This window comes from Chiroxiphia lanceolata, chromosome 22 (genome assembly GCF_009829145.1).
Source record: "Chiroxiphia lanceolata isolate bChiLan1 chromosome 22, bChiLan1.pri, whole genome shotgun sequence".
NCBI lineage: Eukaryota > Metazoa > Chordata > Aves > Passeriformes > Pipridae > Chiroxiphia > Chiroxiphia lanceolata.
The window spans coordinates 1665605-1681081 of record NC_045658.1 but is presented as its reverse complement, the minus strand read 5'-3'; the positions used below and the strand labels follow the sequence as shown (position 1 = coordinate 1681081).

The following is a 15477-nucleotide window of genomic DNA, read 5'->3' as shown; positions in this document are numbered from 1 at the left end:
GCAGGGTTAGATGGGATACTGGGAAGGAATCCTTCCCTATGAGGGTCGTGAGGCCCTGGTACAGGTTGCCCAGAGAAGCTGTGGCTACTCCTGAATCCCTGGAAGTGTCCAAGGCCAGGCTGGACGGGGTTTGGAGCAACCTGGGCTAGTGGAAGGTGTCCCTGCCCATGGCAGGGGGTGGGACTGGATGGGCTTTAAGATCCTTCCAACATAAACCATTCCATGGTTCTGGGATTCTGTGAACTACAACAAAGGGTCGATTCAAAGAGAAAAGGTTTAAATAACAGACACAGTGAAGCTTCAGACATTTCTGAGGAAGTTGTGGAATTTCCCTGGTTTGCACGACCTTAAGAACAAGTCAGAAAAGCAACTCCCAGGAATGACTCAGAAAGAATCACTTCTGGTTTGGAAGGAAAATGTAAATCTGTAGTTCTACATAAATCTGTGTGGATCAATAGACCCCACAGATCCACCAAGAGATAGATCTGTAGATCACCATAAATCTGGATCAATAGATCTTTAACTCACAAAATGTGAATTGGCAGATCTGTAAGTTGTTTGGATCGATAGATTCGTGTCTCGCTATAAATCTGATTGGATCGATAGATCTGAAGCTCACCATGAATCTGGATCAATAGATCTGTGGATCAAAAGCCCTGTGACCTCCTCTGGTTTCACGTGGACACATATCCTGTAGCTCTGGGCAGGTGGGTCCTGGGGTCATTTCATAGATCATAGATCATAGAATCACAGAATCACAGAATCAGCTGGGCTGGAAGGGACCTCCGAGATCATCAAGTCCAACTCTTGATCCAACCCCGCTGTGGTTCCCAGCCCATGGCACTGATACCACATCCAGTCTCTTTTTAAAAATCTCCAGGGATGGAGAATCCACCACTTCCCTGGGCAGCCCATTCCAATGGCTGAGCACCCTCTCTGCAAAGAAATTCTTTCTAATCTCCAAACTAAACCTCCCCTGGCACAGCTGAAGCCCGAGCCCTCTTGTCTTGCTGATGGTTGCCTGGGAAAAGAGACCAACCCCCCCCGGCTCCCCCCTCCTGTCAGGGAGTTGCAGAGAGTGAGGAGGTCTCCCCTGAGCCTCCTCTTCTCCAGGCTGAACAGTCCCAGCTCCCTCAGCCTCTCCTCACAGCACTTGTGCTCCAGTCCCTTCCCCAGCCTCGTTGCTCTCCTCTGCACCTGCTCCAGCCCCTCCATGTCCTTCCTGAGCTGAGGGGCCCAGAACTGGACACAGCACTCCAGGGGTGGCCTCACCAGTGCTGAGTCCAGGGGAAGAATCACCTCCTTGGACCTGTTGGTCACACTGTTCCTGATCCAGGCCAGGATCCATGGGCCTTCTGGCCCACCTGGGCACATTTACATCCTCTAGTTCTCCCTCTAATTCCTGATACAATAAACCCAGTCCTAAAGTCTTGGTGACCAAGACCCAGCCCCAGAGATGAGCATTTCAAAGGTTATCTCTGGAGCCAGACCAGTGGGTCTGAGCCCACGGCAGGGGGTGGAACAAGATGGAACCCAAACCATTCCCTGCCTCATCCTCTGTGTCCCACATGCTTATCTTTAACCTCTCTGTACAAATCCCTTCCCCTTCTCTGCCTCAGGTGATCCTGTTACTCAGCCCATGGACTTTCTGACTCCCAAGGCTCATTTTCTTGCCGGTGCTTTTCTGGTACTCCTCTGACTCACGTCCTGGAGAGACACCTGTGATCCAGGTGTGGGACATCCCTTCCAGACTGGTACTCCCAGACCACCCCTATAGGAAGGGATGGTCTCCACGGGGTGCTGACCATGTGCCACAGCACAGGCAGCTGGCAGAGCTTCTGGATCACCTTGTGGAACAACCTGGCCATGTTTGAGAGGTGGGGTCAGAGTTCTGTGCAGAGCTTTATCAGGCAATAAATGTTAATATTCCTCAGCCCTCACTGCCAGAGTGTCACCAGAATGGATTTCTTGTTTTTATGAAGGAGATGAAAGATGGGTCGGAGAGAAGGCTCTAGAAAGGCTCCAATAACTGGACACCACCTGACTGGACACCCCCATACCCCCAGAAATCTGCACCACAAAGAAGTGGTTTGCACAAGGCCCTGTGTTGGTTTGACCTCACAGTGCTGCAGACTCAGGAATCAGGATCTACAGCTGCCTTTGTTTTACACAGAACAAACAGTATTCCTGCCATAAACCCCTGGAGGAAGGGCTCCTGTTCTGTTTGCACTCATTTGTCTGGTCTTTCCTCAAACCCAGCTGTCCCCTGACATCCTGTACCCACAACAACCACCAGTCCCTCTCAGAGATCCACCAGTCCCTGACTGGTTGAACTGGTTTGGCTGTTTCTGGTGTTGCCCCTCAAAGAGAGGTGCAGAATCCTGGCCCTGCACAGAGACCCCAACAATTCCACCCTCTCCCTGAAAGTGTTGTCCAAACACTCCTTGAGCTCTGGCAGCCCTGGGGCCCCGACACTGCCCTAGGGTGTCCTGGGAGGAGCCAGGGAATGGTATCCTTGCTCTGGCAGGACAGTGAGAGTTTCCCAGCCTTCCACTGAGAAGGCATCTGAGAATTGCCTTGTTGCCCAGAGAAGCTGTGACTGCCCCTCAAAGTGTCCAAGGTCAGGTAGGACTGGACTTGGAGCAACCTGGGCTAGTGAAAGGTGCCCCTGCCCACGGTGACAAGACGAGCTTTGAGATCTCTCCCAACCCAAAACAGCCCATCCCTTTTTCTATTTTTAGTCATAACAGAGCTGCTTTTGCTCAAGGAGCATTTTAGACATTGCCTTACCTTGTTGAGGAATTTTATCCTTTATTGAGACTTGCCTGTGAATCTGTAACTGCAAGAGCCACGTGAGACCGGATCCACTGTGACGTTTGCTGGAGGAGTTTATAATTATGACCTTGACTTCCAGATAATATTGTGATGAAACTCCCAGTAGCTCCTGCTGCAGATAGATACAAGGCCTTAATGAAAGAGAGACTCCCTTGTCCACAGTGACAGTCTGTAGCTCCCAGCATCTTCTCCCAAACTTCCCCAGGTGGTTCCTACTTTTCTGTTCAGGTACTTCCTTAAAAAGGCCAACTCAGAATTATTGGTGAATTTTTGAGGAAAAAGCATCACCTCTCTTATATCTTGACTCTGCCAAATATGATTTTGTAAGAAATTAGTGTAACAGAGCTCGGTGTGGGGCCCCATGGAGGAGGAAGGTGATTGATGTTCATAGAATCCCAGAATGGTTTGGGTTGTGAGGGACCTAAAGCCCATCTCATTCCCACCCTCTGCCATGGGCAGGGACACCTTCTACTAGCCCAGCTTGCTCCAAGCCCCATCCAGCCTGGCCTTGGACACTTCCAGGGATCCAGGGGCAGCCACAGCTTCCCTGGGCAACCTGTACCAGGGCCTGCCCACCCTCACAGCCAACATTTCCTTCCCAATATCCCATCTAACCCTGCCCTCTGGAAGTGGGAAGATATTCCCTGTGTCCTGTTCCCCCATCCCTTGTTCCCAGTCCCTCTCCAGCTCTCCTGGAGCCCCTTTAGGCACTGGAAGGGGCTCTCAGCTCTCCCTGGAGTTTCCCTTCTCCAGGTGAATCCCCCCAGCTCTCCCAGCCTGATCCAGAGCAGAGGAGCTCCAGCCCTTGGAGCAGCTCCCTCTGAGACTCTTTTTGAGTGGCAATTACAAACCAGTTTTGGTCACCTCTCCAACCTGCTATAGATGCCCACAGTCAACTGTGGGACAGTTCTTTGGTGCAATGTGTTCCTCCTGGAATGTAAGGGGAAAAGAATCCTCCCATGTGCTGCTCTGGGAATGAACTCATCACTCCAGTGCTGAGTTTTCTCTGCCATTGACTTGTCGGGGTTCAGACCTCCCACTCTTCCCAAAAACAACCTGTTCAAACAGTTTTATTGCTGGAATTGGCACCCTTTGTTATTTCTGTGAGTCAGGGCTCCTCTGCTGTGGCTTTGTGTTCTCACTCAACCACATCTGTCCCTTCCGACTCCATCCAGAACCACCACAAGGTCTCTGCCAGAGGCCTCTAAAGTTTGAGTCAACAAAGGTGATCAAAGACAGGGAACAGCTTTGCAGCACAAAGAGGTTAATGATACAAAGGCAGTTCAGTGAAATGTTCAGACAGCTGGTTCAGGATAATCACAAATATTTCCTTCTCATCCCCAAATCTGCCTCACACTTGGAACAAGCTTCAAAAAACACCCAAAAAAGTCTTCCAGAGCTATGAAATGCCAACGTAGCTCATGAGCAAACTGAGATACAGGCCCTTGGAAGCAGCACAGAAGTATCACTGGATGTTCCTGTGCTTCTTGAAGGTGTCTGTGAGTAGCTGTCCTTCCATAATTAACTGTTCTGTACAGTTGTCCCCCTCACCCTTTTCTTCTCTTTAGCAGATTAAAGAAGTTCACCTCTCTCCCCTCTGCCACAGGCCCATCACCACTTTGATCACCCTGCACTGGATTCTCCATCTTTTCCCCCCCTGGTATCACCAGGAGAGGGGTTGGACATCAAGGAAAATCAGTTGCCTGAGGTAAATCAACTGAATCCCAAATAAATGGGGACACTCAGGTGTGGGGAGACATCCAGCTGGGGTGTATTTACTATCTACAACAGAGGAATGCTGAGAGGAATATTGAGATTCAGTGTATCCCCTTATTCACTGGTACAAGAAACAGAAAACATATTGATGTGATCAAAAAGTATCTCACCATGAATGGGCTGAAAACACCAAAAAAAGACCTTCTGATTCCAGTGTCTGACAGTGCAAATATCCTGGGCAGAGGAGAACACTGGATTTGTCTTTCAGATTACTGAGAAAAAAAAAACCAAGATAAGCTCCTGGAAAGATCTAAGAGCATGTTTATCTAAACCCTGTGATTTTTTTATCAGGCCATGGTAAAATATTTAATGCAAACAGTCTTTGGCTGTACCATGGCTTTTATAGACTTTTTATTGCTCATAAACCAAGTCACGTCATTGTTGGTACATTCTCTGACTCTTGTAGTTAAAATATTACCCCAAGGACAATCCCACCTTTGTGTGCTCAGTGTTTGCTGAGCAATCCTTGGGGATCCTTGAATTTGCAAGGGGTGGGATGAGACCAACCCCATCAGCTTTGCCTGCATTCACTCTGCTTTTTTACCAGGAAAAGCATTTAGCACTGAAATTTCCTAAAAAAAAAAGCTCTTTTTTTAAATAATTAAAACTGTTCTTCTGTTTCCAAGTCAGAAATTCACTGATATTGAACAAAAAGACAAAAAGAAGAGGGACTGAGCACTGAAATGGGCTGCTCAGAGAGGTTGTGGAGTCTCAATCCTTGGAGATACCCAAAAATCACCTGGAAACAGTCCTGGAAAAGCAGCTCCAGGGGACCTGCTCGGGCAGGGAGCTGGGACTGGACCCCCAGTTGTCCCTTATAACATGAACCACTCTGTGATTCTGAGAAGAAATGGCTTTCAGCCTTAAATTGTTGAGAGTTTGAAAGGATGGAAATGGTTTTGGTGGTAAAATAACTTCTTTTTCTGCTTGTCTCAAATTCTGTCTGGATATTTTCCCTTAGGAGAAGTAAAAAAAAAGAAAGAAAAAAAGAGGTAGGGAAAAAAAAAATGTCAGTGCTTTAACAAGGAGCACAAATGTGGACAATAACAGATTTGGGTAAGTCCTAAACTCCAAAATCAACCTGAAACTCTCTCAGGTCAGTACATAAAATCCTGTTGTTTGGTTAAAACCTGATTACAGACTTGCCCATCTGGTGGTTGGGTGAACACTCAGAACCAAGGCCATGGCAGCCTCTGAGAAAACTTCCTTTTATTGGGGCAATCTCCAAAAATTGAGTGTATATGAAGTTTGTCCCAGTGGCATCTTCCCTCACCCCTCTCCCAGGGACAGACCTCACTCCCAAGGATGTGCCAATGTCCCTCCCATCCAGGGGCAGCTGAACTCGGAGATACAGAAAGATTTACTGGGATGGGAAAATTCTGAAGCAGAAAAACTGCCCAATATTCCCTTTGATTGGGCTTCAGGTGGCTCTGATGAAGCTGCTCAGGGAAGTGTGGATGCTGCTGGTGTCCTGTGCCCTCCAGAACACTCCTGGATGTGGTGGCATCTCAGTGACCCTCACTGAGCCATGGGAATGAATATTGAAGGCAGCTGATGTGTGTGCCCGGGAATAAAGGACAAGGAATTCCTGGGATTGGCTGCAATGGTTCAAATGTGATTGCACCAATGCTCCTGTTGTGTTGCTCTTCTCAAAAAGCCCAGCCTGCAGGAGACCAGGCCTTTCTGCTGCTGCTCTGAACTGTCTCTCTCCTGAGAGGTGCTCCTTGAACACCCTGCTCTTATTTACTGGTTGCTGATTCAGTGGTGTGCTCAATAAAATGTGATTTCCAGCAAAATCCTGTGCCCTCCTGGTTCACTTTCATCCCAACACTGAATAAACTCTGCTAGCACTTTCCAGGTAGCACTGGCAGACAAGGAAACCCTCTGAATTTAGAGTTCAGCACTGTGGGAAGGGCCCCAGTGACCCAGGAAGTTGCTTTGCAGCCACAGCCACATCTGTTTCGTGCCCACAGATAGTTCTCTGGGTAAAGATATCATGGAAAAAGCTTAAAAAATTCTTTAATTGAGATTTAGATGAATATTTAGACAAAAAATAAATACACTCTATGCCTCTTAGAGCTGTTCTGACAGATAACAGTTTGAGCCAGAGAGAAATAATGTGAATTAGCCCTCAGAACTTCTTGCCTTGTACAAGGACAGATATTCACCACATCCTACAGCATCCAGGCCACAAACCCCTTCAACAAAAAATGCTGTAGAAGAGACAAAAAACTGACACAAACAAATCTCACAAATAAATCCACCTAGTCTAGTCAGGGTCAAGATATAGTGTGAGTGTGAAAAGAATCAGCTCCTGAACCATCAGACTGAGCGTGGAAATATCTCATGGATCCTCTGCAGGATCTGCTCACAGCACTCCCATGTTATTTCCTGCCTTACTCTGCCCTTTTGGCCTCTCATCACCTGTTTTACACAGTCCTTCTGTACAGCAACAAGAAATGGGATACAGAATTTTCTAACAAGAGCCCAGAGATAAGAGCTGATTGTCTGCAAATCTCACCTGAGTACAGAGATAACGACACCAGGGTGACGTCTGTGCTCTCATTAGGGCTTAAATATTAATAGGAAATTATGGAATCGTATTAGAGAATCCCAGGATGGTTTGGGTTGAAGGGACCTTGAAGATCATCCAGTTCCACCCCACTGCCATGAGCAGGGAAACCTTCCACTAGCCCAGGTTGCTCCAAGCTCCCAGTTTCAAGGCATCAGGAAGAGCCTTATTTTGAGACTGTCCCTTTGGAATTTGCTGTTGGATGGGTTTTGTCCTGGATGTAAGGAATCCCCTTCTCCACAGTCACAGCTTTTCTGTCCAAGGAAATGGGAATTTGTACACCTAAAGCTGCTTTTTAAACAGCATTTCTGGATTTAGACACCCACTCCCTGGGCTCAATGTGTAGCTTTGGAGCACTGAGAGTCTTGTTGGAACTTGGTTGTTGAGTTGAGGGCCCCATATAGAAAAAATGGAGGCAATAATTCAACAGTTAAAAGTAAAAGGGAATTATTTAAAATCCCAGATATAATCTTATATTAGTATGAGGGAGCTGGGGGGGCCCAGCCTGGAGAAAAGGAGGCTCAGGGGGGACCTTCTGGCTCTGCAACCCCCTGACAGGAGGGGGGAGCTGGGGGGGGTCGGGCTCTGCTGCCAGGGAACAAGGGACAGGAGGAGAGGGAACGGCCTCAGGCTGTACCAGGGGAGCCTCGGGTTGGATGAGCAAATTTCCTTCGTGGAATCCCAGGTTGGATAAAAAGATTCCTTCATGGAAAGGGCGGTCAGGCACTGGCACAACTGCCAAGGACACTGGCAGGGTTCCATCCCTGGAGGTGTTCGGGGGCTGTGGGGTCACCAGCTGTGGCCCATCCATCCCTCTGGTGAGTGCAGAGAGGGGAACGGAGCTGGGAAGGGGCTGAAGAACCAGGAATGTTTGAGGGAGCTGGGGGGACTCATCCTGGAGAAAAGGAGGCTCAGGGGGGACCTTCTTGCTCTCTGCAACCCCCTGACAGGAGGGGGGAGCCAGGGGTTCGGGCTCTGCTCCCAGGGAACAAGGGACAGGAGGAGAGGAAATGTCCTCCAGCTGTGCCAGGGGAGGATCAGGTTGGACATCAGCAGGAATTTCTCCATGGAAAGGGTGGTCAGGCCTTGGCAGGGGCTGCCCAGGGAGGTGGTGGAGTCCCCATCCCTGGAGGTGTCCAAGGAATGACTGGACGTGGCACTCAGTGCCCAGGTGGGGATCAGGCACAGGTTGGACTCCATGACCTTGGAGGGCTTTTCCAGCCTCAATGATGCTGGGATTCTGTGACCACAAATCAGTTTAAGTTCAGGACACATTAATAAGATATGTTTTATTGCAGTGAATACCCGGACATGACACACCTTATACAGGGAGAAAGCAAGACTGCCCCAACACAAAACTCACCCCAAACCCCAGCAAAAACATAAAGCAAAAAAAAAAAAAAGTCCAAATTATTACTGGTTTTATTTCATATACAGGTTATAAACATGGGCAGATCCTTCCTTCACTGTCTTGCCACCAATAAGTACAACCATGAGGCAGTGCTTTCCTTTCTAAGTGATTCCAGCACTGTGGGTTGGAATTCCTTTCTCCTAAAGGGAGCTGAAAGAACATGGATATCCAACCACGTGGGAAGTGTCCCTGTGCTCCTCTGCATCCCTAAATACACAGCAATTAGTACAAGTAACAGACCGATTTCTGGCTGTGAAAAGGTTGCTAAACAGCAGGAATTTATCCCAAGTTATTCGCTGCAGTTCTGTTGCAAACAGAGAGGTGTCACCTGCAGACAGGGAGAGTGATCCAAGACACTGGGAAAGCGCTGGGAAAGGGGATAACCCAGTGCCGTGTGCAGGGGAGGCCAAATCACAGGCAGATATTAGTGATCAGATATTACTTATTAGACATTAAATATTAGATATTAAATATTAGCTACTAAAAAGGCTGCAGGAGGCTGCTGATTGTCAACTGGGAGCGTTCAAATCCCGGCAAAATGGTGGGAAATGAAACCCAGGACATTTTCATTCAGGTGTGACCCCACTCCAGCAGCACTGGAGGCTCTCGGGTGAGGTCTCAGTGTCCTTGTTGGCAGAACTGCCCAGCTGGTGGTACCTGATGCCACCACCACAGGTCTGCAGGAGCCAGCAGCTCCACTTTGGCTGTGGTAGGAGAGATATTGATTGGTGAAAGGATGCACAGACTTGCCAGCTGGACACCTCTTCTTCGCGATGGTTCTTCACTCAGAAGCACCCGGCACAGGCGGCATTGGCACAGATCTCACACAGGTCATCCTCAGCAGCCAGGCCTGGCACAGGGAGAGGGGGGGTGAATCAGTGGCCAAGGGAGCAAAGGACTTGGAGAGCCCTCCCCATCACTGCTCTATTGCTTTAATATTCCTTGAAAGTACTGCTGCTCTTACTAAAATCTGGCTTAAGGAATGAAATCAAACACAAATTCACCGGGAAGCAAGACAAACATGTTGAGGCAGCACATGGTAACATTTCTTTCTGAAGTGTCCATTGCATTGGACAGGATATAAATGGGATATAATAACATGAAAAAGCAACCAGTGCAGCAGCAAAGCATGGCAGGGGAGCTTTGGGCAGCAGGAATGGCTTTAAGTTGAAAAAGGGTCGATTTAATTTAAATATTAGGGAAGAATATTGTTCCCTGTGAGGGTGGGGAGGCCCTGGCACAGGTTGCCTAGAGAAGCTGTGGCCTCCCCATCCTGGAAGTGTCCAAGGCCAGGTTGGACAGGGCTTTGAGAGATATGGTCTGGTGGAAGGTGTCCCTGCCCATGGCAGGGGGTGGAACTGGGTGGGGTTTATGTCCCTTCCAATTCAGACTATTCAGTGATTCCATGATTCTACTTGGATGAGCTTTTTCATGGTGTGCACAAGGCACAGCACAGCAGGAATCTTCTTCAGGGGCCTCACACCTCGTGCAGCCCAACCCTTGTGGGAGAAAAAGTATCATAAAGGCAGAACAAACCCTCTCAGCTCCTTCAGGAGCAACAGGACAGTCCTTCCACGGCTTTGCCTCTGGCCACTTTAATGTCTAAGGTGGAAAAGCAGTATTAGAATGGCAACTCTGCAATATGAGAGACATACTCAGCCTCTGGAAAATCTTGGGGGCATCTTCCCTCTTGCACACAGGCTGGAATTCCTCAGGGAGAGATTTCTCAAGGCACAGAGTGTGACTGGCCACGGGCACCACCATGCGAGGGCTGATGGGCCTATTTTCATCCATAAGCTCCTTCAGCTTCTTCACAGACTCCAGGGGGAATTTCAAGTCTCCATCCTGTGTAGAAAGAACCAGAAGGGAAAAAAAGACACAAGGAGAGTCAGTCCTCAGGTAAATCCTTTCCATTTCAACCTCCAGCTCTCCCAAAAAATGTAATAGAGGGAAAAGGCAGTGCTGAAAGGAAGACTGGATAAAAGCTGTGCTGACTCAAGGCAAAATCCTGAGATCTTGAAGACACAGATATTGCAGAGCAGCTGTGAGACCCAACTGCTGGTCAGGCCTTTGTTGGGTGTCACAGTGGACAGAGGCACAACTGGGGCCTTGCTCACCCCCAAAACACTTGGGGTCAGAAGAGCCAGGCTGAGAATCCTCAGCTTGGAAGACAGATGACTGGGAGATATCATAGAAACATGAAATGGTTTGGGTCGAAAGGGACCTTAAAGCCCATCTCCTTTCACCCCCCACCATGGGCAGGGACACCTTCTAATAAACCAGGTTGCTCCAAGCCCTGTCCAACCTGGCCTTGGACACTTCCAGGGATGGGGCAGCCACAGCTTCTCTGGACAACCTGTGCCAGGGTCTCGGGGAAGTGGCAACTTTCCATCAGTTTAGAATCACAGAAGCTTCTGAGTTGGAAGGGACCTTCAAGGACCACCAAGCCCAACTCCTGGCCCAGCACAGGACACCCCAACAATCCCACCCTGTGCCAATTTAAAATTTGTCTTGTACACAGTTCATGGAACTCAACTTATTGGAAGCATAAAATATGACACTTCTCAAAGCTCACTGCAAAATCTCACTGCAAAATCTTCAGGAGGCCAGGTCAGGATTCTGGGAAATATTACTCCATTACTTTAAATCACTGTTAGTGGTCATTCCCTCAGTTCCCAGTGAATTCCCCCTTTTGATGTCATAAATTTAAGCTGCCATGTGTTGCAGCTGCTAAACCAAGTCCACAAAATTTGTGCCTGTCTGCAGATTAGGAGAGTTTGGGATCTTTGTCTTCTCTTTTAACCTGCTTTAATGGTCAACATATCCCAAAGGGGAGATAGAAGGTGTCACTGCCCATGGCAGGGAGCGGAACAAGGTGAGTTTTAATGCCCCTTTGAACCCAAACCATTCTGGGATAAAACAACTCATTCACAGAAAAAAAAAAAGTGATTCTGATAGAGCACAAGACTAAATTTTGTCTTTTGTTTTATAATCTCATGAGCTGAGTGGTGAAAAGTGGTGAAAAGTGGTGGTAAGTGGGGAGTAGTTGGCTCTGATAGATTTCATGTGAGTTTTTTTACAGAATCAGAGAATTTCGGTGTTAAAGATTTTAAAAAAACCCCAACCATGTAAATTTTGGATATTAAATTTCTCAACAAAGTCAAACTCTTTGCTCTTGCAGTCGGTTTGTTTTTTTACTCTGGTCAATTTATCAGTTGGACTCGATGATCTTAGAGGGCTTTTTCAACCTTAGTGATTTTAGGATTCTCTAAAGGATGGTCAGGCACTGGTTCCAGGGCAGTGGTGGAGTCACCACCTCTGGAAGTGATCAAAAAACAAGTGGATGTGGCATTTGGGGACATGGATTAGTGGTGGCTCTGGCCACCTGGCTGGGTTAATGATTGGACATGAGGATCTCATCTCCAACCTAAACCAGCTCTGGTTGCCTGTGATAAATCAAATTTTCCTGTATAAAAGGAGTTCCAAATTCACCTGTTGCTCACAGACATCAGAAACATAAAACAGAGAACTAAAAAAAGGTGGATTTCAACAGGGACAATTTCAGAGAACCCAGGAATTAGGAACAAACTCTTAGACGTGCAGGTCATGGGTACAAAAGAGAACAAAGAAACAACAAAAATAGAAAAAAAACCCCCACACCAGCTCAGATAAGAACAGTGTATTACAGAGCTAAATCTGAGCAGGTGAACCCCTCCAAGGGGAGGTAACTCATATTCCTCCAATTTCCATCCTGTTCCCTCCAGATTTGTGGTGGGAAGCACCAGGACAGTGACACTCAGACTTCAAAACCAAGCTGGGACATCAAACGAAGCTCTTTGCAAAACATTCCTTTAAATGAACTATTTCTGGACTATTAAAGGAGAGGGAAGGGAGGTTTTGGAGGAAGAACTTCAGGGAAGAAGGGTGGAAACCAACTCTGAGCAGTGAGGAACAAGTGAGACCTCAGGGAACTCGAGTGGTGAAAGGAGGGCAGCACACCCAGAGCACAGTGCTGGTGTACTGGGGAAAACATGGATTTAATGGTTAGCTCAAAATCCACTTCCTGCACTTTTACCTAACCCAGAAACAGCTCTTCTCATTTAGGGTTTGTTTTTAATGCCTCCAAGTGGAAAACTAAGGGGGTTTTTTCCACGAAGTAGGAAGATATCTGCTTCCCAAAAGACTAATTTGTTGGAGAATGATTTGGAGGAAAGGAATAACTGAAACCTTTGGATATCTCTGTCATCCAAAGGACAAAGAGAGGATAGTCCAAGGCACAGAGACACCTTATCCCTGGAAAGCTGCTGCACACACAGAGTCAATAATTGTTTAAGGAACATTAATTCTCTTGGAACTCTGAGGAAGTTGTTGGCAAGGCAAACTGAAATCTCCCAAACCATTTCTCAGGATGATCCAAAGCTCTCCCAAGGACAGACCAGAGCACTGCAGGACCTTCCTAACTGCTTCCATGTCACATGGAATATCAGTCTGTGCACATGGAATGTCAGTGTGTTTACATGGAATATCAGTCTATGTCCATGGACTGTCAGTCAGTGTACATGGAATATCAGGTGCTGTGTACTCTGGAGAATTTAATAGAGCCTCATCTAATTACTTCTCTGCCTCTTGATATTCCACTGGATGGAGGAAAGCACTTTTTTCACCTTTTCTTACAGGTGAAACTCGTAGGTCCATCCCATAAACACACAGATCATTTTCATCAAGATCCTCCTGCCCAGACCCAGGTGAGACAAGACAATTTCTCTTGTGTCACACCTCGTTTACATCATTCTCCAAAGTTAGAGGTTTGCATCAATTCCCTGAAATTTTGTGTCTTTGGATTAAAATTAGAGGCATCCCCAGTTCTTGCACCTTGGGATTATGTGCCAAGGAAAACCCTGGACACAAAACACCTCAGTCCCTGAGAGATTTCTGAGCAGGGATATGCCAGTAGAAGGCAAATAAACAGCATTTTAGAGACACTCAGAGAATTTTACAGAAAGCAAACCTGGAGCACAGGGAAAGGCAGTTGGATACCAAGGCAGAGAATACCAAAAGTCCAGGTCTCTTTACTTGAGCTCAAGATTCCTGTTGCAGCCACAAGTTTGAATAATATCAGCACCTTGTTGAACACCTTAATACCAAAAAATTACAGAGAGAAAACTCACCTGCACATAGACTGCCCAGGAGCTGTGCAGCAGCACAATGACTGCCAGGATGGCAGAGGGAAGGAGGCCTCTCATGGTACCTGCAAAGCTGAGCCTCTGCTAACCTTGATATAATTTATTTTCTCTAGATTTGGTCTTTCTCTGCCTTTTTTTCTGTCTCTCAGACCTTCTCTCTGCCCAGCACTCAGAGTTTATAAAGACTTCACCAAGTATTGGCTTGGTAATTCATTAATCCAAGCTTTTTATGGACATATCATAAAGCCCCAGAGGACTCTCAGTTATCTGCTCCTTGGCAGACCAACTCAGTCACACCCAAGCAGATCCTGGGATTTATGAGGGACAAAAAGGTTTTGAAGGAGAGACAAAAAAATTGACCCAGTCATTACCCTCTTCTTCAGGTTCCAGGTGCTAAGAAGGTGCAAATATGGAATCATGGAATTAACGTTGGGAAAGACCTCTGAGATCACAAAGTCCATCAACCCAGCACCTGATAAAATGGGTCTTTTCATCACTCAAATAATGCACACAAGTGCCACCTCCACAGGTGTTTTGAACACTTCCAGGGATGGTGACACCCCCCCAGTGCCCTGGGCAGCTGTGCCAGGGCCTGACCACCCTTTAGTGCTGCTTCTTGCAGCACCTTATTAAAATCCAAGTGCTAAAAGGCACGAATAAGGAAAAAGCTGCCAGGAATCAAATCCACTTCTCCATGAGTTTCATTCTTATCCACAAACATGTGACAATGTCACATGGACAGAGAGGCAACAACTTACCTCACTCAGCTCAGGTCTGACATCAAGCTCAGACCCTTTGATCTGTAAATGATTTCTGGCATTTTGTGGTTTTGGATTAACAGGGACAGCAGGAAACCAACCTTCCTGGTCCCGGCAGAGCAGGAGAGGGCAACAGTCACCCACTGAGAACTTCCTCAGATCTCAGCAGTGTTTGGTGCCACAAAGGCTCCAGTTGTTGATGTAACTTTGTTGGTGAACTTACAGTGAAACCACCATTCTGCTTGGAACCAAATCCCAGGAACTAAAGCAGCCTGGAGATCCCAGGCATGGCCTTGGAGGAGGGAATGGGAAATCTCTGGTTCGGTATAACCCAAAAACTGTGCTGAAGTAACCCTAGGGCTGACAGTGTTGCCTGGGGACTGGCTGGCCTTGCTTCTCTCCACCAGCCCAGTTCATGCCTCAGCCATAAAATTTGGACTCCTGGAAGGACCTTTTTTAACAATAGGAGCAGATTTCCTCTTCTGTTCTGATTTCTCTGCTTTCTGTGCTGCCATGGCCAGGAGCCATCACTGACAAATCCTCAACAACTCAGCCTCTGCCCTGAATTTCATCAGTGTGGGCCAGGGATGGAACTGCAGAGGGCACAGAAAAGTTCCTCTGAAAGAAATTCCAGGGGGAGTCTCTACAACCATTTCCTTCTCCACAACCTGCTTTATCCTGACCCTTTTTAAGACCCAGTACAGGTTTGCGGAGACTAAAGAACAGATTAAACAGGAACTGAGGGGAGCAGAGACTTGTTGAGGATGGAAAAGATCTCCAGGATTATCAAGCACAGCCTTCAGATCAAGTCCAGCCTTGCAGAGAAGGCAAAGAGACAAGAGGTGCTTTCTGGGGGAAACAAACACACAGTGACTGGGAGCATCCCAGAGATTGGAGAGAAGGGAAATAGAGAGGAGAAAGTTTACAGAGGTGTCACAAGAG

General features: G+C 47.4%; 1 protein-coding gene and 2 long non-coding RNA genes across 3 annotated transcripts in view; 1 reads left to right on the top strand and 2 right to left on the bottom strand.

Annotated features, from left to right (window-relative positions):
• Nucleotides 1–2880, bottom strand: part of LOC116797517 — a 7964-nt gene extending 5084 nt beyond the window's left edge. Inside the window, exon 1 of the long non-coding RNA XR_004360671.1 lies at nucleotides 2791–2880. This is a non-coding gene — a long non-coding RNA (uncharacterized LOC116797517). The remainder of the gene's footprint in view (nucleotides 1–2790) is intronic.
• An 80-nt stretch (nucleotides 2881–2960) lies between these two features.
• On the top strand, nucleotides 2961–6284 carry LOC116797546. Its single transcript, XR_004360680.1, has 4 exons — nucleotides 2961–3040; nucleotides 4233–4334; nucleotides 4442–4543; nucleotides 6036–6284. It is a non-coding gene; the product is annotated as an uncharacterized LOC116797546 (long non-coding RNA).
• Nucleotides 6285–8440: 2156 nt separating this feature from the next.
• LOC116797489 (guanylin-like) lies at nucleotides 8441–13963 on the bottom strand. The gene is made up of 3 exons (XM_032709080.1): nucleotides 13763–13963; nucleotides 10250–10439; nucleotides 8441–9444 (listed from the first exon to the last, which is right to left on the bottom strand). The coding sequence occupies exons 1-3, from the start codon at nucleotides 13835–13837 to the stop codon at nucleotides 9380–9382; spliced, it is 330 nt and encodes a 109-aa protein (XP_032564971.1). The 5' UTR covers nucleotides 13838–13963; the 3' UTR covers nucleotides 8441–9379.
• Nucleotides 13964–15477: the final 1514 nt, after the last annotated feature.